The following is a 22,793-nucleotide window of genomic DNA, read 5'->3' as shown; positions in this document are numbered from 1 at the left end:
AGTTAATGTCTTGGTATTTGTGAGTGCAAATTTACGCTTGCTTGTAGGTGTGGTGTCCCTCAAGGCAGAAAAGTCTCTCTTGATGAAGAAGAGTCCTTGCATGATGAGGATGGGGAGACACCTATGCCTATAGATATGGCTGATAATTAGGATGCTTTGGAACTTGCAAATGCTGATTTTGATGATGATATGGCTTTCTTAGACAATGTGGATGATAGTCTTCTTGATAGCCTTGTTGCTAGTGGCAACCATGTATAATCCAATGGTTGCTTTAAGAGAGTTTCAAATTCCAAGCTCCCATATTTAGTCCACTGTAGTTGTTACTTGATGCTTCTTGACTCTTTTATGTAGTATGATCTTAGATTATCATTTGTTTGGATCTTATGTGCCATCTCTATGCAACCAACCTTTCATCTATGAAAAAGGCTATCATGTTTTGCAAGGCTTCTCTGTGGTGGAAGAAGCAAGAGCTGTATCCTCCTCTTTGAATGCATGTACAAAGACAGACTCAGTGGTAGTTTGGTTGTCTTTGAATCCTTAGACCCCTCCTTGGGCTTCAAATGGGGGTACTTCTATCTACTTCTTTGTTTATCACATGGCCTTCCTTTGTTTTCAGGTTTTTGCATTCTTTTCCATTGCGCTAGAGATTTCTATGAGAGAGGGAAGGGGAAGCAGTCATTATAAGCCTCAAAATGCGACATTGGGATTAATTTTGTTGAGTTCTCAAGTTACATAATACTTATTTCTTAAACATTCGTATTCCCTTATGCATGTTGCAGTTCAATTGCTTCTGACCTTGTCCTTTCTAAGAACTTGGTGTTGACAGTTACTTAACCTTATGCAGCAGGTGTTTGAGGGAAGAAGGGGCACAAGAGATGAATCTGAGGTTATATATGTCAAAGAGAACGTGTCAATGCATCCCACACAAAATCCAAGTCAACGGATTAATGGGCGCCTCCGTCTCCTCAAGCAAGGTCCCTCTTTATTCATGGTAGCTTTTGTACCTATTCAGGTTATGTCAGATTTTACTTTTATTCTTGGTTGGGAGTATATCTCAAAAAAATGAACAACAGCAATAACAAGCTTTCCATTGTTATGTTTGGAGTTGGTAGTTTCCTATTCACCTACTTGATAGTTGGTGGATGTAGACATGGATTCCTTACACTCAAAGAGGAAATGCAGCGTCAAATTCTTTGTCTGAGCGAGGTGAGAGTGCTAGTCCTTTTCAAAACCACAAAATTTACTTTTAAACAATTGAAATACATATATGATAAGAACCAAAAAGTTCCTGTACATTATATCTGATTATTTTGTGTTTCCCAGATAGAAATTTATATACAATACGAACCATTCGTTTAGCTGAAATCAGATCAATATGGCGGCATAGCCCACCACTAGGTTGGCAGTACATCATTGTGGTGCGAACCTGTGGTATGATGCTCTGGCTCTTTCTGCCAAATTGTTTGGTCTGAGTATCTTGAATTCCTGTTTTATCTCTTGATCAATTGTCTTCTGATTTAGGTCTTGCATACCCACCTCTGTATTTTCACAATGGTGGCATTCGGGAATTCTTGAACATTCTGAAGGAACACGTTCATATAGTAAGGTAAAGCATACACTTCAGTGTCAGCATGCTGATTTTTCTGTATTTTCTGATTGCATTCTGCATAATGTTCATGTACAACTGGTGTGATGTATGCAAGCAATGAAGAAAAACATGGAAGTTAATATTCTCTCATCATTGATTTTACCTGTGATAAAGACAAGATTTGTCGCATCAGTTGAAGAAGGCAACTTATATGTTTGAGTGTCAGCATTTGTGGAATTTTCAGGGCTTGTGTCAGTTTTATAAATACATTTGGGTTTGATGAAAACCCATTGAAAAGAAGCAGTTCATGACAATTGACTTTCTTGCCAGCACAGACGTGTCTAATCATTATCATAAATGTACTTCGCAGCATACCAGCATTTGTGATCCTTAGTATCATTCTTGCTCATCAGCCTAGATTTTCTAGGGAACCTAATGTCTCATTTTCCATTGAGCATTTGTTCATTTTCTATGAGGTACATTGTTTGTAAGCAAGTTAAAGCAGGCCTTTTGCCTCACCTTTCTAAAAGAGTCTTTGAGAGATTATCCTAGGGAGTAGTGCTCCATTGGTACTGCACTAGTAACTACACATGCTCCTTGCATCCCTGCATGCCAAGACTCTTGAATTCCTAGACATGAATTGTCTTCTTTAAGCACATAATTTGGGTGGTGATACAAGATCTTAAGGATCATCGCCTTCTCTATGAAGTTGCCATGAAGGTGCATACCTTAGTGCATACTTGCTTTGAGCACTAAGTGGTTAGTGGGGTCATGATTGTAACCCACTTGGAGGACATTGGGAGTTAAACATTATTACTCTCCTAGAATGGGATTTACAGCCTTGCCCTAGAACCTTAGTCCAAAAGTGTACTTTCAAATTTGTGAAATTGTAGGGTTAGTTGAGGTAAATGGGAAGTCCCATGTCTAGCAAGGTAGAAGCTACTGTATCTTCCACAGATTCATAAAAAGACCTATACTCCCCCCCTCAATCTGTGCATAGGGTCTGCACCTTCAAACCAATTTCTGCTTCCAATTCCGCAACCAAACATTTGAAGTGCATAAATACATCCGGTTTTGCTTTGAGACCATACACCTACGTGTAACAAGAATAGGCATCTATAAATGTAAAAAAATACAACTGCCGACTGAGTGCTCTCATCCACATAGGACCACAGACATCAGTGTGTATAACCTGCATTTTCCAGATAGTATGCACTGCACCATCCTTCTTAAAGGCAAAGCAATGCATTTTCCATGATGCCTTAGCAAGAGCATATATGGCCTTCATTGAGTTGCACTAACAAACTATTTGCCTTGTATTTTTCACAAAAGTGCTGGTTAGAAGTGTGACCATGTTTGCCGGTTAGACCCGTATTCGAGACATTCTTGCTCGAGCATGGCATTACACATCAGGCCACTGTGAGGATGACACATTAATAGAATGGGGTGGCTGAAAGAAAGAATCGCATACTCATGGCTGAACTGTTCAGAGAGCAAAGGCTATCATTTGTATGATTCTCACACTCACAAGGTTTTGTCAGGAGAGACGTCATATTTGCTGAAAATGAAGCATATTCTCATGATCAGTTTGAAATGCCAGCCACCTATGAGAATGGTGATGTCATTGAGGGTCTTTTGCCACTTGCATTGGGATCTATGCTTGTTGTAAATGCAGAAACAGATGTATTATAGCAAGCTGTTGTTTCTCTACCTGCTCCAGATCAGCCCTTGGTTGATCTTGTTTTGTCTCCAGCATTGGAACAAGCAGTTGAGCAAGAAAGGGCTGCTGTAAATGCAGCGAAAACAGTCCCTAGATGACTATTATAGACTCTCGAGGAGAGTAAAATTGATCCTTCTCTACCTCAATAGACTAGAAAGGCTGCTAGACAAGCAACTCATGATGCAAGGGGGCACATTTTGTGGAAAATCTTGAAGTAGATGCTTTTCTTGATGAGCATGCATTTATGAGCTCGCTTTTGGATGAAGATGAGCCTACTTTAGTTGATGATGTAGAGCAAGATGTACATTGTTTGCAAGCCATGAAAGAAGAGCTAGATTCCATTGCTACTAATGGTACTTGGGATTTTGTTGAGTTGCCACCTAGCAAGAAGGCTATTGGCACTAAATGGGGTTTTAAAATCAAACACAAGGTTGATGGTTCTGTTGATAGGTACAAGGCATGCTTGGTTGCCAAAGAATATGATGAAAAAAAGGACATAGATTTTGAGGATACTTATTTCTTCTACATCTTGCATGAGTACCGTTAGATGTGTTACTGATATGGTTTCCCGTCATGGATAAAGAGTGCATCAATTGGACATTAAGACTACATTTCTTAATGGTGACTTGCATGAGGATATTTATATATCACAACCTCTAGGATTTGTGCTTAAAGGCAAAGAGTAGTTGGTTTGCAAGTTAAACATGGCTTTGTATGGCTTGAAGCGAGTTTCTCATGCATGGTATTCAAAGATAGATGCTTATTTGAATAGCAAAGGATTCAAGAACAGTCCAATTGCTCCTACTCTACACATTAAGAATGGGGGGGGGGGAGAGGATAAAATTGTAGATTTTAAGGTTGGATTGAAGAATACATTTGCTATGCGAGATATGGACCTCTTATATTACTATTTGGGGATTTAGTTAATCTAGAATCAACACGATATCGTCATGTCACAGTCATAGTATGTGGAAAAGCTTCTGCATAGATTTAACATGCAAGATTGTAAACCTATGAGTATTTCTATGTAGCCAAGACTGAAGATTTCTATGCATGATTGTAGTGAAATGACTGATGTTGCAATTTATAGCTAGGCTGTTGGATGCCTTATCTATCTTTGCAACACATGCCTTGACATATAGTTTGTAGTATCTTGGGTAAGCAAGTTTATGCATAGTTGACGTATAGTTCATTGGCAAGCTGTTAAGTAGATCTTCCATTACTTGCAAGGTACTTGGTTATACACCTTGATATTTTCTAGGGGAGAGACTCGCAGCTACAAGCTTACAATCATTCAGATTGGGCTGGAGACTTAGATACTTGGTAGTCTACTAGTGGATATTGTTTCTTTTTGGGCCATTTAGACGTTTCATGGCTTAGTAAGAAATAACTTATAGTGGCTTCCTTGTCTTGTGAGGTTGAGTATAGGGTAGCCTTCACAACAACAGTTGAACGTGTGTGGTTGTGGAGATTGCCGGCGCTGATCTATAGGTTTTGGAGAGTCATATACTCATTCTCTCAAACAGTCAATAGTGCTATTGCAGTAGCTCGAAATCTTGTGTTTAATGCTCGCACGAAACACATTGAGATTCACTATTACTATGTTAGGGAGAGATCTTATGAAGAGAGATCAACTTGATGTATGCTCACATATAGAAAAATGCTACAAGTATTTTCACCAAGGCTTTACCACGTGAGAAGTTTGAGGCCTTCCGCAAGTTCTTCAACTTATTTTCCTTTGATGATTGATAATCCTTATACTTTATCACATTGGCACTATAGGGAGGGGGGGTATTTAAAATTTGCTAATTTTGGGTAAGGCCCACTGTAGTTTATATGGTGTGAACAATTATTAACGTGTCAAAGTATAGTGTGTTTTGGACTTAAAATGTAGTGATACTAGACTCTAGAGTTAAGTTAATTCAACTCTAGTTAGGATATGGGAGTGTGGTTAGGTGAACCTTAGACCTTAGTTGTACTTTTATTTGTGTCGTGGAATCTTAAGCTAATACACTCTCTTGAGCTTACATTGTTTGCAATTCATTCCAAAAACTAAAGTTACCTGATCCCTTCACTAAATAGTCACACAAGGATAGATAGGTTAGCAAGCCTAAAGGTTACACAAATCTTCCCATGGGATTAAAAAATGAGAAATCTGGGTGGAGCTATCACGAGGACATATATTTTTGAAGCTTCACTTAACATGTGGTCTAATTTTTAATCACATGGTTAAGTAAATGTTACACATGTAAGGTATAATTAGGGCTAGAGTAAATTTACGAGCCTAAGACCCAAGGAATCACAGGATGTGAAAGGCAAAAGTTACTATAAATTATACTGTATTTGGTCTCAGTTGTTGGCCTAGGTCATTCATTTGGCCATAAGTGTTAGTTGGTGACATTAGAGAAGTGATGTTTAATGATACCTAACACCAGTTTGATAGTCAAAGATGACGCAGAGACACTCGGGAATGGAAGTTTCCTAGCCAATTCAATTATTGTCTAGTCAGAATATTTTCTTGGGTACCAAAATAATTTTTAGATTATTTTTTAGTATTTAAAGATTGAATTAATATTTAATTATGGATAATGCTGGAAAAACGATTTGGGAATGTCGCAACTTGTCAATAATGCTTATGCTAGATTGAAAAACATTTGAGAGGTTGGAGAGAGGCATTTTTAGGCATTTAGTCTGCAAGAGAGTGGGAGGAGATGTTGTTGGTCTGATTTCCAGCCATTGGAGGATCTTTTGAGGCAACTAGGGGCAGGAGAAGACCAATCGACAGCATGTGAGCATCTATAGGCTGTCGAGACAGGGTAGTAGTAACTGACTGATTTTCTTTAATTCTTCGCGAAGAAAGTCCGAATTTTTCTCTTTCCTTGGCATTCTCTCTCATCTCCGAGCCTTTCTACAGCCTTGCTCTGAATATTACAGCATTGAGATCACTAGAGGTTGAGAAATTTTAGATTTCTTTTCTATAGACTCTAATCTGCAATTGAAATTAGGGTTTAGCAGCAGCCTCAAGAAGCATGCTAGAAATTGGAAGCTCCAAGACTTGGATTCAATAGGGCTGAAGGTGTTTCAGTCAATTTCAAGTAGACAGGCCAGCAAATCAATGAATTTGGGGCTTTTTTCCATCTCCATCCAAGCGGGTGAAGGCTAATTGATTGCTCGAATCAAGGGGCAAATCAGATTGAAGACTTGCCGGTCATTTTGGACAGCAAGGGGAGTTTGAATACCGAAAGAGATTGGGAGAATCCCATTGTATATCAACTTATTCTTCAATTAAGTTAAAGAAATACTGAAGGGGGTGTTAGTTTTGGGGCCAACAGGATGTTCATTGTCCAAGATTGTAAGTTATTTTGCATTTCTCGGTTTTGTAATAAATGTGCTATTGTATCTAAGTTGTAATGAGGAAACTACCACCAATCCACGGAAGGAAGGTTGGTTTTAGGAGCACCATAAAGGGATGAGAGAATACTAAGAAGAGAAAACAACCAGTCAACACTGATGATGAACAACAACCCTCTTTTTCTCATTGTGACCCTTCAGCTAGGGTTTCATGATGAGAAAAGATCAAAGGTGAGCTAGGGTTTCTATTTTTGGTTTCTAGTTTTTAATTGATCTCCCTTTTTGGATTTAGGTAAGTTTGATTAAATGCTGCCTTAAAACTAAGGTTATTAAAGTTGTCAATCTAACCTTGTAAGCTAATAAGAATTTTCACTAACCTTCAAGTGTGTAGGCAATCTTCACAATTAGGTCATCACTACATTGTACCTACACACAAGTGTGTCTCTTCATTTTACCATTGACCCATGTTCATTTAGCTGCATTGTGTGCATATAAGTCAGAGTCTCCACCACCTCTCTTTAACCCTAGTCTCTTGGACATGGACTTGTCACCAGGAGGTCCTACAAATAGATAAAGGCCCTTGATTATGTTTTGGTGCGACTCACTCTTGTCAATATGTACCCTTGCTTCCCAAGTCTCAAAACATGTAAAAGTAAAAGGACAATGCTATAATCAACCAATTCTTTAGGCTAAGGAAGTGTTTTTTAGATTTGCAAAATTATTTGGTATAAAATTAAAGCTATAAACCCACCTACACTCAATATGAAAACATTATATAAATGCCTCATGTGTGGCACAACTGAAATTGTTCCTTAGAGTGGCCACCTCTAAGGATGGGTCGTCAGAAAGTAAATCTCATAGAAGACCAGCAACCATACACAACAAAAAGAGGTTTACACAAGTATGTGAATGTAGGCTCAATGATGGCTTCATGAGCATTGTGTTTTGCTATGCTTTGCAGCTTTATTTGAGCCTATTCTTCAAGGTTAATTGTATGGATGCCATGTCAGAGTGAAGCAATGTGGAAGCGAATGACCGTGACAAAGAGTGAACAGAGAGAGAGAAAGAGATAGTGAAACGCAGGAAATCTACAGTGAAGAATGCTGTTTAAGGATGAAGAATTATATACGGGTGCAGAGAAAATATCTGCGTATATATCCATCTCGAGGACCTCGATCTCCGTCAGCCTCGAGTGCAGTCTCCGTCAGCAGCAGGCTGAATTCTGTCAGACACGAGTGTTGAAGTCTGCTGGAAACTCAGCCTTATAACGGCTGAAAAGAATGCCTCAGAAATGACCCGTAATAACCAGGTCGGCTGCATTTAATGCAGCCGACTGCAGTTGGCTGTCTGACTGCTGCCACGTGGCAGACTGCCATGTGGCACTGCTGATGTGGTAGGAGACGACTCTCAACATGTACTTGTGGGATAGGAAATCCCGAGGTTGGAGGTCCCCCTCAGAGACTCATAGTATCCTTTGAGCAGCCAGCCAATGCTCCTGCTGAGGGGCACTGATGAACCCAGCCTAGAGACCTATAGCAAAACATAGATCAACTCGTGTGTTGAGGAGCCAAATCAAGGATCCAATCAGCTGACGGTAGCGGGTAGCATCCGCCAAAGGAGAATTTGTGTGTGAAGTGGCCTTCTAGTTCGGATCCATAGGAGTAGAAACAGACCGACAATCCTCCATCTCAAATGTCACCAAGAGCTCCTGTACATATCTCTACTGAGAGATGAAAATCCCCCTTTGAGATTGATAAATCTCGTGGCCCAAAAGAAATGGAGAAGTTCTAAATCCGTCATCTCGAACTTTTGATGTAGGGCGGCCTTCGTCTCATCGACCTCTAGGCGTGATCACCTGTTACAATCAAGTCATCAATATACAAAACAAACAAATGACGACTCCCTGAAGTGTGCACATAAAGTTGTAGATCGGCCCTAGAGCATTGATATCCCAACTTGGCTTGGAGAAACGAATCAATCTTCTCGTTCCAAGTGCGTGGAGCTTGCTCCAGGCCATACAAGGCCTTCGTCAACCTATAAACCTTTCCATCTGAGGAACCAAACCAGGAGGCTGCTATACATAGATCTCCTCCTTCAAATCACCATTCAAGAAGGTTGACTTACATCCAACTAAAAAACAAGCCATCTCCTATGACCAACCAAGGCAAGAATAGTAGGAATAGTTGCTATGTGAGCTGTAGGGGCAAAAGTATCATGGAAGTCAACACCTGGGCGCTGTGCAAAACCTTTAGCAACAAAGCGAGCCTTGTATTTGTCCAAAGAGCCATCACTATGATACTTGGTCTTGAAGACCCATTTGACACCAATCACCTTCTTATGAGAGGAACGGGGCACAAGGAACCGAGTGCCATTTGCTCAATAGTCTCCAACTCGGCTTCCATCGCCTTCTGCCAATGATCAGATTGTAAAGCCTCCTTCACTGATGTAGGCTCTCTATCATGCATAACACGGGACATCAAACAGTAGTTAGAGCAAACAAGCTCTGTAGAATATGCATGGTGCCTCCGTGACCTCCACGGTCCATCTTGCGGTTCCCACTCCTCAGGGACCCTCTCGATCCCTGAATCTCGAAGGGTGTCACGGGTCCAACAAGGAGGCTGGATCTCTCCTCGTCGCTCTTCATCTAGTGAGGACTCCGGTACATTCACCGGTGGAATCTCCACTAAGGAGGCCGGTGGAAGACAAGACTCGGAATCTGAAGAATAATTTCCATCAAGAGGCTTTGGCTCCAAAGGAACTGTCTTGGGAGCCCAACTCTCCCCTAGATCTCCAAGTACGGGGTGTTTCTCACCCCCTTATGTGGTCGGAACTTCCACAAACTGCACATCTCAGCTCGTGTAGGCATCTCGCTTCACGGGATCATATAGGTGATAACCTTGGGACTGGGAGGTGTAGCCAACAAATACCTGTTGTTGGTAAGCCACCTCAAATTTGTTACGCTGCGTCTTTGGGATGTGCACATAGGTGTTACATCCAAAGATTCGGAAATAAGAGACATCAGGCTTAGTCCCAAAGCAAGCCTCAAAAGGTGTCATCCTATCAACGGTCGAAGTGGGAGATCGATTTAGGATGTGCACTGCCATAGCCACAGCCTCGGCCCACAAAAAGTGAGGTGTCTGTTAGTGCTCCATCATGGTGTGTGCCATCTCGATCACACTTCGGTTCTTCTGCTCCAAAATGCCATTCTCTTTAGGAGTGTTGGTATTAGCAAACTCATGGTGAATGCATTTATCTGCACAAAAACGAGCAGACTCATTAGAAACAAATTCACCACCCTTGTTTCATTGCGAGGTCTTCAATCTCCGGGCCAATCGGTTCTCCTTGAAGAGAAGCCAATCCTTGAAGTGGGAGAAAGCCTCTGACTTCAGCGCCAAGGAGGCCCATGTCATCTTGTTATAGTCATCTATGATCAACATGAAGTACGAGCTCCCCTTCAAGGACTTATTCCTGTTGGGCCTCAAAGATCCATAAGACAAGCTCCATAGGTGAAGTAGACTGCCTCGAAGCTTTGTTGGGAATCGCATCCCTATGTTGTTTCCTTCCCACGAATGCTGGAGACGCATGGCTGTTGGCTCACCACTATGTCCGGCAAACCTCGAACAAGCGATCCTCACGACGCCTTCTGAAGATACTCATAGTTCAGGTGGCCAAACCGAGCATGCCATAGCTCGAACTATGTCTGAGAGGTAAGAAGAAGAGAGGTAAGAGTGAAATAAGACTTCAATTTGTAGATGCCATTCTCCTTAGACCTTGAAGAGAGAACCTTCCTTGATCCACAATCAAGGACTCGAACATCATTGTCAAACTCCACCAAGAGACCAAGAGAACAAATCTTATGGACTGAAAGCAAATGATACCCTAGACTTGGCACATGCAACACCTCGGAAGTGTGGGTATCACCACGTCCAGCTGGAATCAACAACATCTCGCCCCGTGCAGCAATAGACATAGAAGAGTTGTCTCCTATGAGAATTTGCCCACGTGAGGGTCGCAAATGGTCAACACCAACTGTCGAAGGAGTCATGTGCCGTGAGGCACCACTGTCCACCACGATCCACTCTCAAGCGTGGGGAGCTATCATCGTAGCATCAAAAGTCTTCAGTCAAGAGTCCTCAATGACCGCTAAGTGTAGAAAAGCAGCTGATGAGGGTGCAGCCATCGTTGTAGAATCCTTCGTGTCCTCCTTGGTGTCCTTCTTGTCCTTGTCAGGGCAGTCCTTCTTTCAATGGCCGGCCTTACCACAAATATGGCATGTCGATTCTTTCTCTTTGTCCTTCTTGGATTTGTTGTCCTCCTCTTTCTTTTGGTCCTTCCCCTTCTTCTGAGAGGCTTGACCAATCAATGCCTCCGATTTGGAAGCATTTTGTCCCTTCAACTGTTCCTCTTGGTCCAAGACCATAGGAACTAACTCTTCCCAACGAAGAGTTGACTCTTGCCCTGAAGCAATAAGAGCGGAATAAAATGTACCGAATCGTGGTGGCAACTGGGACAATAAGGTGATCGCCATGTCTCTGGAGGAAATGGGCTTCCTCGCATTTTGAACCTGCATCTGAAGCTGCCGAAGCTTGTTGATGTGTTCTCGAAGCGAAGAAGACTTATTCATAGATAGGGTCCGCATTTGCACCTCCAAAGAAACCCTTTTTATAAGGGTCATCCGGTTGTACATCTGGTCAAGCTCCAACCATATCTCTTGAGCCACCATCAAGTGCTCTATATGGGTTATCATGGCTGTTGTACACGATAGAAAAAGAAAAGAACGAATCCTGGCATTCATCTTGTCCCAATGAGATTGGGCCTTGGTCAACTCCGCACGATCATTTGAAGAGAGTTTGGACTCATCTCACTGAGGGCCGGTTGATCTCCTCCATCACAAGCTCCACCAAATCGTAAGACTCCGATATGGCCAACATCATCGCACGCCAGATGCGGTAATTGTCACCATCGAGCTTTTGATCTGATGGAAGAGTTGGTAAGATAGGCACCTTCCGGTCCATGATTGCTTGGAACTCCATTAGAACCACAGAAATCCTTTGAGTCATGAATCAAAGAACAAGACATGTTTTTTTTTTTGTGAAGATTTGAGGAATAATGATGTTTATGATGCCAATGTGATTGCCTGTTCCAAAGAAGAAAGAAATCGCATAATAAACACCTTTGAAGAGACTTTCGGAGGTAAAATTACGAAGTAAGCTCAGGAAGGTCTTCAAATATGCATGACGTATACAGGAAAAAGTCTAATACAAGGGCTTTAGTTTGATATGGTTTATGTTATATATGTTTACTGAATAGCCAATCAGGTGGTTTGTAATGCCAAACCATGTGTGACTCTGTCAGAGTGCAGCGGTGCGGAAGCGTAGGACTGAGAGAGAGAGAACGCAGAGAGAAAAGGGAGAGAAAGAGACAGTGTACAATGAAGATCTGCTGTATAAAGAATGCTGAATACAAAGATATACATGGGCGCAGTGCGCTGGACTGCGTGTCTCCACCTCGACGATGCGACCTGCTGTCCACCTCGAAGTCTGCTGCAGTCTGCACTGTCTGCTGTCTGAAATCTGTGAACAGAGACAGAAATCTGCACGGCACCGGTCTGTAATCTGCGACAGAGAAGAATGGCCAGACTGCTGGAGACGTCGACTATAAATAGTCGAAAACAGCCACAAACTGGGGCGCCAGAAATAGGGCGCAGCCTGGAATAAATCGGCTGCAGGCAGTCGGACTGCCACGTGGCAGTCCGACTGCACAGTCCGACTGTGCAGCAGCCTGCTGGTCCGACTGTGCAGGCCTGCCCTCTAAACAGGCTATGATCTCTAACACCCCCTCTCAGAGCCTGGACAGGGCAGAAGCCTGAGGGATCTGGAATGTTGCCGAAGGAGAGCCTGAAGAAGCGCCTTCGTAAACAAATCAGCAAGATTATCCTCCGTCTTGCAATACTCCACAGTGATGGTCTCATCCATAAGCTTTTCTCGGATGAAGTGGTACTGAATCTCAATGTGCTTCGTCCGGGCATGAAAAACAGGGTTCCTCGCCAAGGCAATGCAACTTTCATTGTCACATCGCAGCAATGTAGGACGAGTCTGGGGGCACCCAAGCTCCTCCAACAATCTCCGAAGCCACACAACCTCGCATGTGGTGAAAGACGCGGCCCGATACTCCGCCTCAGTAGACGAAAGGGCTACCGTGGGCTGCTTCTTGCTACTCCATGAAATAACACCTGCACCCAAAGTAAAGCAGTAACCTGTTGTAGACCGCCTATGGTCCACGTCACCGGCCCAATCCGAGTCGCTCCAACCTGCAAGTACAAGATCTGACCCATCTGTCCCTACGGGGTAATGAATCCCCAAATTAGACGTCCCCCTCAGATACCGAAGTATCCTCTGAGCAGCCTGCCAATGCACCGTCTTAGGTTCACTCATGAACCCTGCCAAGAGCCCAACAGCAAAACATAGATCAACCCTGGTGTTGAGAAGCCAAATCAAGGACCCTATCAACTGTCGATAGCGGGACACATCCGCCAAAGGAGAAGCTGAATGGGAAGTGGCCTTCCAGTTCGGATCCATAGGAGTAGAGAGGGCCCGACAATCTTCCATCTCAAAAGACACCAAGAGCTCCTGTACATATCTCTGTTGGGAGAGAAAGATCCCCCTCTGAGACTGATAAATCTCATGGCCTAAAAAGAAATGGAGTAGCCCCAAATCCGTCATCTCGAACGTCCGATGTAAAGCTGACTTTGTCTCCTGGACTTGCTGTGTATCATCACCTGTGACAATCAAATCATCAACATATAATACAAACAGCACACAACCATCCTCGGAAGTGTGAACATACAGCTGCGGATCGGCCTTGGACCGCCGATATCCCAACTGAGACTGGAGGAACGAATCAATCTTCTCGTTCCAAGCTCGCGGGGCCTGCTTGAGACCATACAGGGCCTTCTTCAACCTGTAGACTTTCCCATCTGAAGAACCAAAGCCAAGAGGGTGCTCAACGTAGATCTCCTCCTTCAAATCACCATTCAGGAAGGCCGACTTCACATCCAACTGATAAACAGGCCATCTCCTATGGCCAGCCAAAGCAAGAACAGCTCTAATGGTTGCCATACGAGCTGTGGGGGCAAAGGTGTCATGACAGTCAATCCCTGGGCGCTGGGCAAAATCCTTAGCAACAAGGCGAGCCTTGTGCTTATCCAAAGTACCATCACTGAGATATTTGGTCTTGAAGACCCACTTGACTTCAATCACCTTCTTCTGCGGGGGGCGTGACACAAGTGACCAAGTGCCATTCCTCTCAATAGCCTCCAACTCAGCTTCCATAGCTTTCTTCCATGGGGCGGACTGTAAAGCCTCCTTCACGGAGGTGGGCTCTTGATCCTGCATAACACGGGACATCTAACAATAATTGGAGCAAACAAGCTCCGAAGAATGGGCCTGGTGCCTCCGTGACCGCCGCGGACCATCTTGCGGTCCCCACTCCTCAGGAACCCCCTCTATCCCTGAATCACGGAGTGTGTCACGGGCCCAGCGAGGAGGAGGCCGAACCTCCCCTCGTCGTTCTCCATCAGTAGAAGACTCTGGAATGTCCACCGGTGGTAACTCCTCAGAAGGGTCCGGTGGAACAGTAGACTCTGTGTCAGAAACAGAATCATAACCAAAAGGCACGGGCTCCAGTGGAACTGTAGAAGGAGCCAAACTCTCCCCTGGATCTCCAAGAACGGGATGCTCATCACCCGTTGAAGAAGCCGGAACCTCCACAAACCGCACATCACGGCTAGTATATACATCCCGCTTTACGGGATCATACAGTCGGTAGCCTTGGGACTGGGAGCTGTAGCCAACAAATACCTGTTTTTGGGAAGCCGCTTCAAATTTATCACGGTGAGCCTTGGGAATGTGAACATAGGCATCACACCCAAAGACCCGAAAGTAAGAAACATCTGGCTTCGTCCCAAAATAAGCCTCAAATGGAGTCATCCCTGCCACGGCCGAAGTAGGGGATCGATTAAGGATGTGGACTGCAGTAGCCACAGCCTCGGCCCACAGAACGTGAGGGGTCTGTCGGTGCTCCATCATGGTGCGCGCCATCTCGATCACACTGCGGTTCTTCCGTTACCATTTTCTTGAGGAGTATTGGTATTGGCAAACTCCTGGTGAATTCCTCTATCTGCACAAAACCGAGCAAATTCATTAGACACAAATTCACCTCCCTTGTCGGATCTCAAGGTCTTCAACTTCCGGCCTGATCGGTTCTCCTCAAAGAGAAGCCAATCCTTGAAGTGCGAGAAAGCTTCTGACTTTAGTGCCAAAAAATAGGCCCATGTCATCCTGCTGTAGTCATCCACGATCAGCATGAAGTAAGAGCTCCCACGCAGGGACTCATTCCTCATAGGGCCACATAGATCCGTAGATACTAGCTCCATCGGTGAAGTAGACCGCCGCGAAGCTGTGTGGGGAATGGCATCCCTATGCTGCTTCCCCCGTATGCAGGAGACACATGGCTGCTGGCTCACCACTATATCCGGCAACCCTCGAACAAGCTGTCCACGTGACGCCCTCCGAAGATAGTCATAGTTCAGGTGACCAAACCGAGCATGCCATAATTCAGACTGTGACTGTGAGGTAAGAAGAAGAGTAGAGAGGGCAGTGGAAGACTTCAGTTTGTAAATGCCGTTCTCCTCATATCCAGATGATAGAACCTTCCTCGATTCACGATCAAGGACTCGCACAGTAGAACTGTCAAACTCCACCAAAAGACCAAGGGAGCAAATCTTATGAACTGAAAGGAGATGGTACCCTAATCCTGGTACATGCAAAACCTCTGAGGTATGGGTGCCACCTCGTCCATCCGGAATAAGCTGCATCTTACCCCGACCTGCAATAGAAACTGAAGAGCTGTCTCCAATGAGAACCTGCCCACGCGAAGGTCGCAGCTGGGCAACATCATCTGATGAAGGAGTCATGTGCCGTGAGGCACCACTATCAACAATCCACTCTCGAGCTTGGGGAGCCGTCATCGCAGCATCAAAAGCATTCGGTGAAGCGTCCTCAATGACAACTAGATGTAGAAATGCAGCTGATGAGGGTGCATCCACCGCTCCAGAATCCTTGGTATCCTTCTTCTTGGTGTCCTTCGTGTCTTTGTCAGGGCAATCCTTCTTCCAATGGCCAGTCTTTCCACAAATATGACATGTGGAGTCTTTATCCTTGTCCTTCTCCTTGTCCTTCTTGGACTTGTTATCCCCCTTCTTCTTCTTTTGGTCCTTCCCCTTCTTCTGAGAGGCTTGACCTGTCAACGCCTCCGTCTTGGAAGCATTCTGTCCCTTTAACTGTTCCTCTTGGTCCAAGACCATAGGAACCAACTCTTCCCACCGAAGAGTAGACTCTCGCCCCGAAGCAATAAGGGCAGAGTAAAATGTACCGAATCGTGGCGGCAACTGGGACAAGAGTGTGATCACCATGTCTTCGGAGGAAATCGGCTTCCCCGCATTCTGAACTTGCATCTGTAGCTGCCTTAGCTTGTTAATGTGTTCCCTTAGCGAAGAAGACTTATTGACGGACAAAGTCCGCATCTGGACCTCCAAAGAAACCCTCTTCATCAGGGTCATCCGATTGTACATTTGATCAAGCTCCAGCCATATCTCACGAGCCACCGTCAAGTGCTCGATGTGAGCGATCACGGCTGTAGTGCATGATAGAAAGAGAAAGGATCGAATCCTGGCATTCAGTTTGTCCCAATGAGACTGGGCCCTGGCCAACTCCGCACGAGCATCGGAAGAGAGTTTGGACTCATCTCTTACCGAAGGCCGGTCAATATCTTCCTGGACCAACTCCGCCAAATCATAGGACTCAAGGATGGCCAACATCATAATGCGCCAAATGCGGTAGTTGTCGCCGTCGAGCTTCTGATCTGTAGGAAGAGCCGGTAGGACAGGCACCTTCCGGTCCATTATCCCCCGGAACTCCAAGTCCATCTCTGTAGACATCTTCACCTGCAATGCCTCCTCAAACGCAAAAGCAGCCCCCTCTGACTGGGTAAACTCAGCCTGCTCAGGCTCTTCCGCGTCCTGAAGCTTCTTCACCCGCCGGAGGCGATGAAAAAGCAAAACCTGCACTTTTAGGTTGAAAACTCAAAACTTCCTCCGCGTCAAACAGCAGTAAACAGCAGCAAATCCACCACCTGTACTCCTTTCCTGTGCGCCCACACTCGTTTCAGCCTTGTTCTAAGGCGCAGCCCTCCTGTCTGCCCTTAAACGCAAAAAACGCAAATTTGTGTCGCGATGGAAACTCCACTTCAGGTTGATTTTGCGCTCAGTCAGCCCTCAAACACTGCTCTGATACCATGTCAGAGTGCAGCGGTGCGGAAGCGTAGGACTGAGAGAGAGAGAACGCAGAGAGAAAAGGGAGAGAAAGAGACAGTGTACAATGAAGATCTGCTGTATAAAGAATGCTGAATACAAAGATATACATGGGCGCAGTGCGCTGGACTGCGTGTCTCCACCTCGACGATGCGACCTGCTGTCCACCTCGAAGTCTGCTGCAGTCTGCACTGTCTGCTGTCTGAAATCTGTGAACAGAGACAAAAATCTGCATGGCACCGGTCTGTAATCTGCGACAGAGAAGAATGGCCAGACTGCTGGAGACGTCGACTATAAATAGTCGAAAACAGCCACAAACTGGGGCGCCAGAAATAGGGCGCAGCCTGGAATAAATCGGCTGCAGGCAGTCGGACTGCCACGTGGCAGTCCGACTGCACAGTCCGACTGTGCAGCAGCCTGCTGGTCCGACTGTGCAGGCCTGCCCTCTAAACAGGCTATGATCTCTAACAGACTCTAAGTAAAAGAAGGTACCAGAGTCCAAAGTGAAGAAAAACAGTTTGATTCTTTTCTTTGAGCTTGATTATTTTCTTATGGCCCTCTGTTACGTAAGGCAATAAATGCTTTGAAAAATGTACTGCCAAGTTCGTTGTTGCTCCCTCAGATTCATAATCAATATTTAGCTACATTCTTGTTCTTTGGACCTTTGGCACATTCTGTTTAGCAATTCAGCTATCTGGCATTTACAGCATGTGCTGTCAATCTTGTTATATGTGTTCAGTTTTCATGCTGCTTCTAAGAAACATATGAATTTTCCTTCAACTAAGTGCTGACGAGTTTATCATCATTATATTCAATTTAAAATTATAAGGTTTCTTTACTATTACTGCTGGTGTGTTAATAAGGTACTGAAGAAAACTCCATTTTTCATTGGAATACTGCAGAGTTCATGACTATTTGCTTGAATGTGCAGGTCAGCAGATGATCCAAATCTGTACGTGATTAATGATGTTAGTCAAGACCCTCTTCAGGTTTGTTCCACTGTTCAACCACAAGCTTTGTGTTTCCTAAAGGTGGTGGAATTAAAGAAAATCTAATCAAATGTACAGAAGGCCTTCTGGCCGGACCGTGGAAATCATATGCACAGCCTAAAAGAGAACCAGAAAAAGTCATATGGCTACTAGCAGAAAAATGAAACTTGCTGAGGCTCCTGAACACACTGAGTGTTCACTGCAAGCTTTATCAGCCTGTTAGTCATTCACTGGATTAAGTGTCTTTTTGCATTTATCGCTGCTAGTGCTGGGCACATGTGATCTCTCAAGGTTTACTCTCTGCCACCCTTTCTGTTGTTGCTAGATGATTCATCTTAAATGAAGAGTCTGATAACCCATCCTTTTGTGGATGAAGTCTTGTTGGATTTATCTCTCTCTCTCTCTCTTTCTCTCTCATATTTCGATTTACAGCCTTGTTTAATTCATCTCTCTCATATGTGCAAATTTCAGTATATTGCATCTGTCAAGCTTTTTTTTACACCCTTAGTTTAGATCTGGAAAAAATTGTGAAGGAGAAATTGAAGGAAACACTTTCCCTGAGAGTATGGCAGGAAATCTACTTTTATCTGATTGTGGGTCAACTGCTTTTGTATATAATTTTAAAGAGCTTTCTTCTAAAAATATGCACCCTGCCATTTATGTGCTTAGAAATATGTTGCAACGTATGACGTTTTCCTCTAATGCTGGTAATGAGGGGTATCATTCTTTCCATGCCCATTGTTCTTTGGATTCGATGCCTGCATATGTTTGCAGTGATCCATCTTCTTATATTTGAGAGAAATTTTACATGTTGATTGACTGAGGATTTTTTTGAAATCATAGAATGTCTTGTCTTTCCTGTCTGGGCCTTTTCTGGAAAGAATCAAGTTTCTTCTAGGCATATTCTACTTTTGTTTACAATTTGATTTTTCTCCCAGCGAAGCCTTTCCTCTTTGGAATTAAGAGAGGTGGTTTCAGTTACATCTTGTGCCCCTTCAGAAAACATTCCTCGAGTGTTTGACGGTCAACAAGAAGAGAAGTAAGTGGACAACTGGTTATTCTACTGAAATGACTTCAAGTTAATAGCAAGTTGAAGGTCGAACCTTTCATCCCATACTGTTTGATCTTGGGAAACTCTTATCAACTCCAGGTTTGCAAGGGAACCAACATCACATTTACCTGAGAAAGGGTTGCTCTCTGAGTATAAAGAAAAAGAAGTGAAGTCCACACTCCAGTTCAAACCAAGGCGACAACACTCAAAACCCACAGTGCAGCAATATGCGGACAACACACAAGACCCTACTTTCTCTGATTCAAATGTAGGGATGTCTCAGTTGCAATTGTGACTCAGAGAATATTTTAATCCAGTTTCACTTTGTGTGTCAAAGTTAACAACGGAATGCTCTCAGTTTGGAGGGACTAGAAGAGCTGATGAACTGGCATCTACGGGTGTAGGCACCTTTGAGCTTGTGGATCACAAACAGGTTTACTTGGAATTTGATCTTGAAGTTGATAACATTATGTGATATACTTTTTTGAAGCTTTGAACTTATGAGGGCTAGTTGTTGGATAGAATGACCCACCTCTTCTGGCTTGGGGGAGAGCTCGTCTTCCTCCTCTAGAAAATGAAGAGGTGGGTAATACAGCTATCATACCATGTTAGTGCAAGAGCAGTATGGTGTCTGACATTCATATCCTTGATGACATTATGGATGCTATGTGGTTTTGCAGTGGTCCACCTTTCTGGACAGTGAAGGACGTGTTGTTGACTCTAAGGCTTTGAGAAAGAGGATATTTTATGGTGGAATTGAGCATCGGTTGCGACACAAGGTGTGTTTCCATTTCATTTACTTTCCTTTTGCAGATGCTTTTTCAAGTTTTTTTCAACAATTTGGTGGTTTTCTTCCTTGATTCATTAGTAGAAATGAATACCAGGTTTGGAAGTTTCTTCTAGGGTATCATAGTTATGATTCTACATACACAGAACGAGAAGAACTGTATGTGCGAAAACACAAGGAATACAAAATCTTAAAAGCTCAATGGCAGGTAAAAGTTTATTGCCCACATTGCACATACTCAGAGAGATCTTAGATAGTTCAGGGGTGACATGTTTGATTTGTTGACATGACAAGATTTTTTTTTGTAATGAAAAAAGAAAACTGATTTTGCAGACAGTTTCAGAAGAACAAGCTAAACGCTTTGCAAAGTATCGGGAAAGGAAGAGTCGAGTTGAAAAGGATGTGGTATGCTGATAAAAAATTGTGGTTTTGACAGTAAACTGAAATGCTACAGTGTCTGATCATTAGTTGCTGGAGGAAGAGCAGATGCTGACTTTTTTGCCTCCAGGTACGAACAGATCGCATATTACCATTTTATGCAGGTGATGATAATCCTAATGTGACAATGCTTCACGATATCTTGGTTACCTACTCATTTTACAATTTTGACTTGGGCTACTGCCAGGTAATGTTTGAACATCTTTGCCATGACTTCTCATAATTGTTTGCATAATAATAAAACATGTCCATGCAGGGAATGAGCGACTTTTTGTCTCCTATCCTTTTTGTGATGGAGGATGAATCTGAGGCTTTTTGGTGTTTTGCGGCTCTGATGGAGCATTTGGCTCCAAACTTCCATCGGGATCAAAATGGGATGCACTCTCAACTTCGAGCTGTTTCCAAGGTTTGTTTTTCTGTTCTAACTAGCTTTTGGGAATTTCAAAATGTTCATTGTAGAGAGAGTCCTATGTCAGGCATTGTTGAGACATTCTATTCTTTAGATTCTGCTGAGAGCAATCAAACTCCTTTCATTGTCTTTTCTAGATCTTGATTGGTAAGCATAAGGTTTCAATGTAAGACTCCTCAGAGTTTGATAGTTTTACAGTTTCTGATGAAATACATGTTCCCTTATTTCCTGTACATACATATGTATCTAAGATACATATATCTAATAATTTCTAATTGACTATCGTTGTTCCTTTTTAGAATTGACCTATGTTTGTAATAAGAGGTTCTAAAGGCTCAATTAAGATAATATATGCTCTCCTAATTCCACAGACAAATAGATCTTGTCAGATCAGCAAAAAATGATTATCGTTAAAGCAGCCAATACTGCTGTTAAGAAAAACCGAGATGCATGCTGAGCTATTCAGACTAAAGAGTAAATACAGTCTACGTCCGTTGTTGGGGAGCCCAAACCTAGAAGTTGGTTCCACATATGTATGACATGTCCACCCTGGTCAGCATGGTGTAATACCCTGCCAGCTGCAATTTGATGCAAAATTTATGAGATATTTTAGTCTGTCACTTGTGTGTGTGTGCAGGTACACTCATGCAGCCACATAGCCCTCCAGGCATGTGTATGCACTTCATACATATGCAAGCACACATGCGTGCACACTTACAGATATGCCCATGCATGCAACGCAACTTGAGATCATGTTGCTTTAGTCTTTTGAGGTAAACTGCCACAAGGTCAGGAGAAGTGGCATGTTTCTGTGAAGGCTCGAGCAGAAAAACATGCTCAGACAGGGAAAATTGAACAAAATCTGCTGTGTGTTATTGGATTTATTCAAATGTTCACCTGATCTTGACGTTTGAATTAACAATTTGATGAGTTACAAGGCTCATTGTGGGTAGTGCGGAGGTGTTTTCTGCGCATGTAAAGATTCTCCTTTAGCATGTGCGTGCACTTGTGCGCATGCTCCAGACCAAATGAAATCTGGATGCAGCTCAGTTGGTTAAGTTGAACGCATGGTGACCAGGTCTTTGGTTCAACTCCTACATTCTGCATGGTCATTTAGTATAGGTATAGAAAAGCGAGATTTGAACTCGGGTCAGCTGGTTAATATAAATAAAGTGGCTTACCATTAGGGTAGCCATTGGATTACAAAAAATTCTTTTTTTCCACTCTTTTATGTTTATGACATACATATGTCCATATGATGTTTCAGTTGGTTGAGCTTCTGGACAGTCCTCTCCACAAGTATTTGAAGCAAGCAGACTGTTTGAATTATTTCTTCTGTTTTCGATGGATCTTGATCCAGTTTAAAAGGTGGGGAAATGATCATTTTAATTTGTTCTTATACTTATCACTACTAATTTCTGATTCTGGGCTAAAAATCTTGCATTGTTGATGCCTAGGGAGTTTGAATTTGAGAACGTGATGCGGTTATGGGAAGTATTCTGGACACACTACCTTTCAGAGCACTTCCATTTATATATGTGCGTGGCTTTATTGAAAAAATATCGGAGAAAAATTGTGGAAGAGCAGATGGACTTTGACACGTTGCTGAAGTTCATCAACGAACTGAGTGGCCGCATTGACCTTGAAGGAGCATTGAAAGAAGCAGAATCTCTGTGTGTGGTAGCTGGTGACATGGGTGCAGCGTGTATTCCTGCTGGTACTCCTCCAGCTCTGCCAGTTCCAACGAACTTATAGGCATTCTTGTTATAAATTGATTTTGTAAAAAGACACGTGCAGTAAATTAATTATGAGGTGTTGTATGATATGTAAAATGGTCAATTTAGTAGCTGTTGCCATTTCGATTGCTATTTCAATGCATAAGTTTGTCTCATATATCTAAGAATTGGCAAGTGGGTAGAGGGGATATGTATTGGGCATTTCACACTCTTAAGTCTAAATTTGAAAAGGTTCATCATGTTAACTGTGCTTTGAATGAGGAATGTTAGAAGGGGAAGGGAAGGGGGGTGTTGGGTTTTGGCTTTGTTTTATATTACAAATATGAATTGTGTCAAGCACGGCCTATCAATCCCT

The 22,793-nt window shown here is 43.2% G+C and overlaps 1 protein-coding gene across 2 annotated transcripts in view; it reads left to right on the top strand.

Moving 5' to 3' along the window:
• Nucleotides 1–22,583, top strand: part of LOC148013661 (uncharacterized) — a 46,862-nt gene extending 24,279 nt beyond the window's left edge. The window contains exons 2-17 of one of the 2 annotated variants that reach the window (XM_087667810.1): nt 848–991; nt 1,149–1,206; nt 1,324–1,431; nt 1,522–1,606; nt 17,960–18,017; nt 18,956–19,056; nt 19,168–19,336; nt 19,427–19,501; nt 19,591–19,650; nt 19,749–19,847; nt 19,953–20,063; nt 20,189–20,260; nt 20,364–20,480; nt 20,550–20,699; nt 21,970–22,070; nt 22,160–22,583. In XM_087667810.1, the coding sequence (XP_087523936.1) occupies nt 848–991; nt 1,149–1,206; nt 1,324–1,431; nt 1,522–1,606; nt 17,960–18,017; nt 18,956–19,056; nt 19,168–19,336; nt 19,427–19,501; nt 19,591–19,650; nt 19,749–19,847; nt 19,953–20,063; nt 20,189–20,260; nt 20,364–20,480; nt 20,550–20,699; nt 21,970–22,070; nt 22,160–22,457 (1,806 nt within the window). In that variant the 3' untranslated portion in view covers nt 22,458–22,583. Of the gene's footprint in view, nt 1–844; nt 992–1,148; nt 1,207–1,323; nt 1,432–1,521; nt 1,607–17,959; nt 18,018–18,955; nt 19,057–19,167; nt 19,337–19,426; nt 19,502–19,590; nt 19,651–19,748; nt 19,848–19,952; nt 20,064–20,188; nt 20,261–20,363; nt 20,481–20,549; nt 20,700–21,969; nt 22,071–22,159 lie in introns of both variants that reach the window. The other variant, XM_087667809.1, reaches the window with a different exon arrangement.
• The last annotated feature ends 210 nt before the right edge of the window (nt 22,584–22,793 follow it).

This window comes from Lygodium microphyllum, chromosome 26, assembly GCF_053477565.2.
Source record: "Lygodium microphyllum isolate KBCC chromosome 26, Lygodium_microphyllum_v1.1.10, whole genome shotgun sequence".
Lineage (NCBI taxonomy): Eukaryota > Viridiplantae > Streptophyta > Polypodiopsida > Schizaeales > Lygodiaceae > Lygodium > Lygodium microphyllum.
Note: the sequence above shows the minus strand (reverse complement) of the source record. Positions and strands in the feature narration are given on the sequence as shown.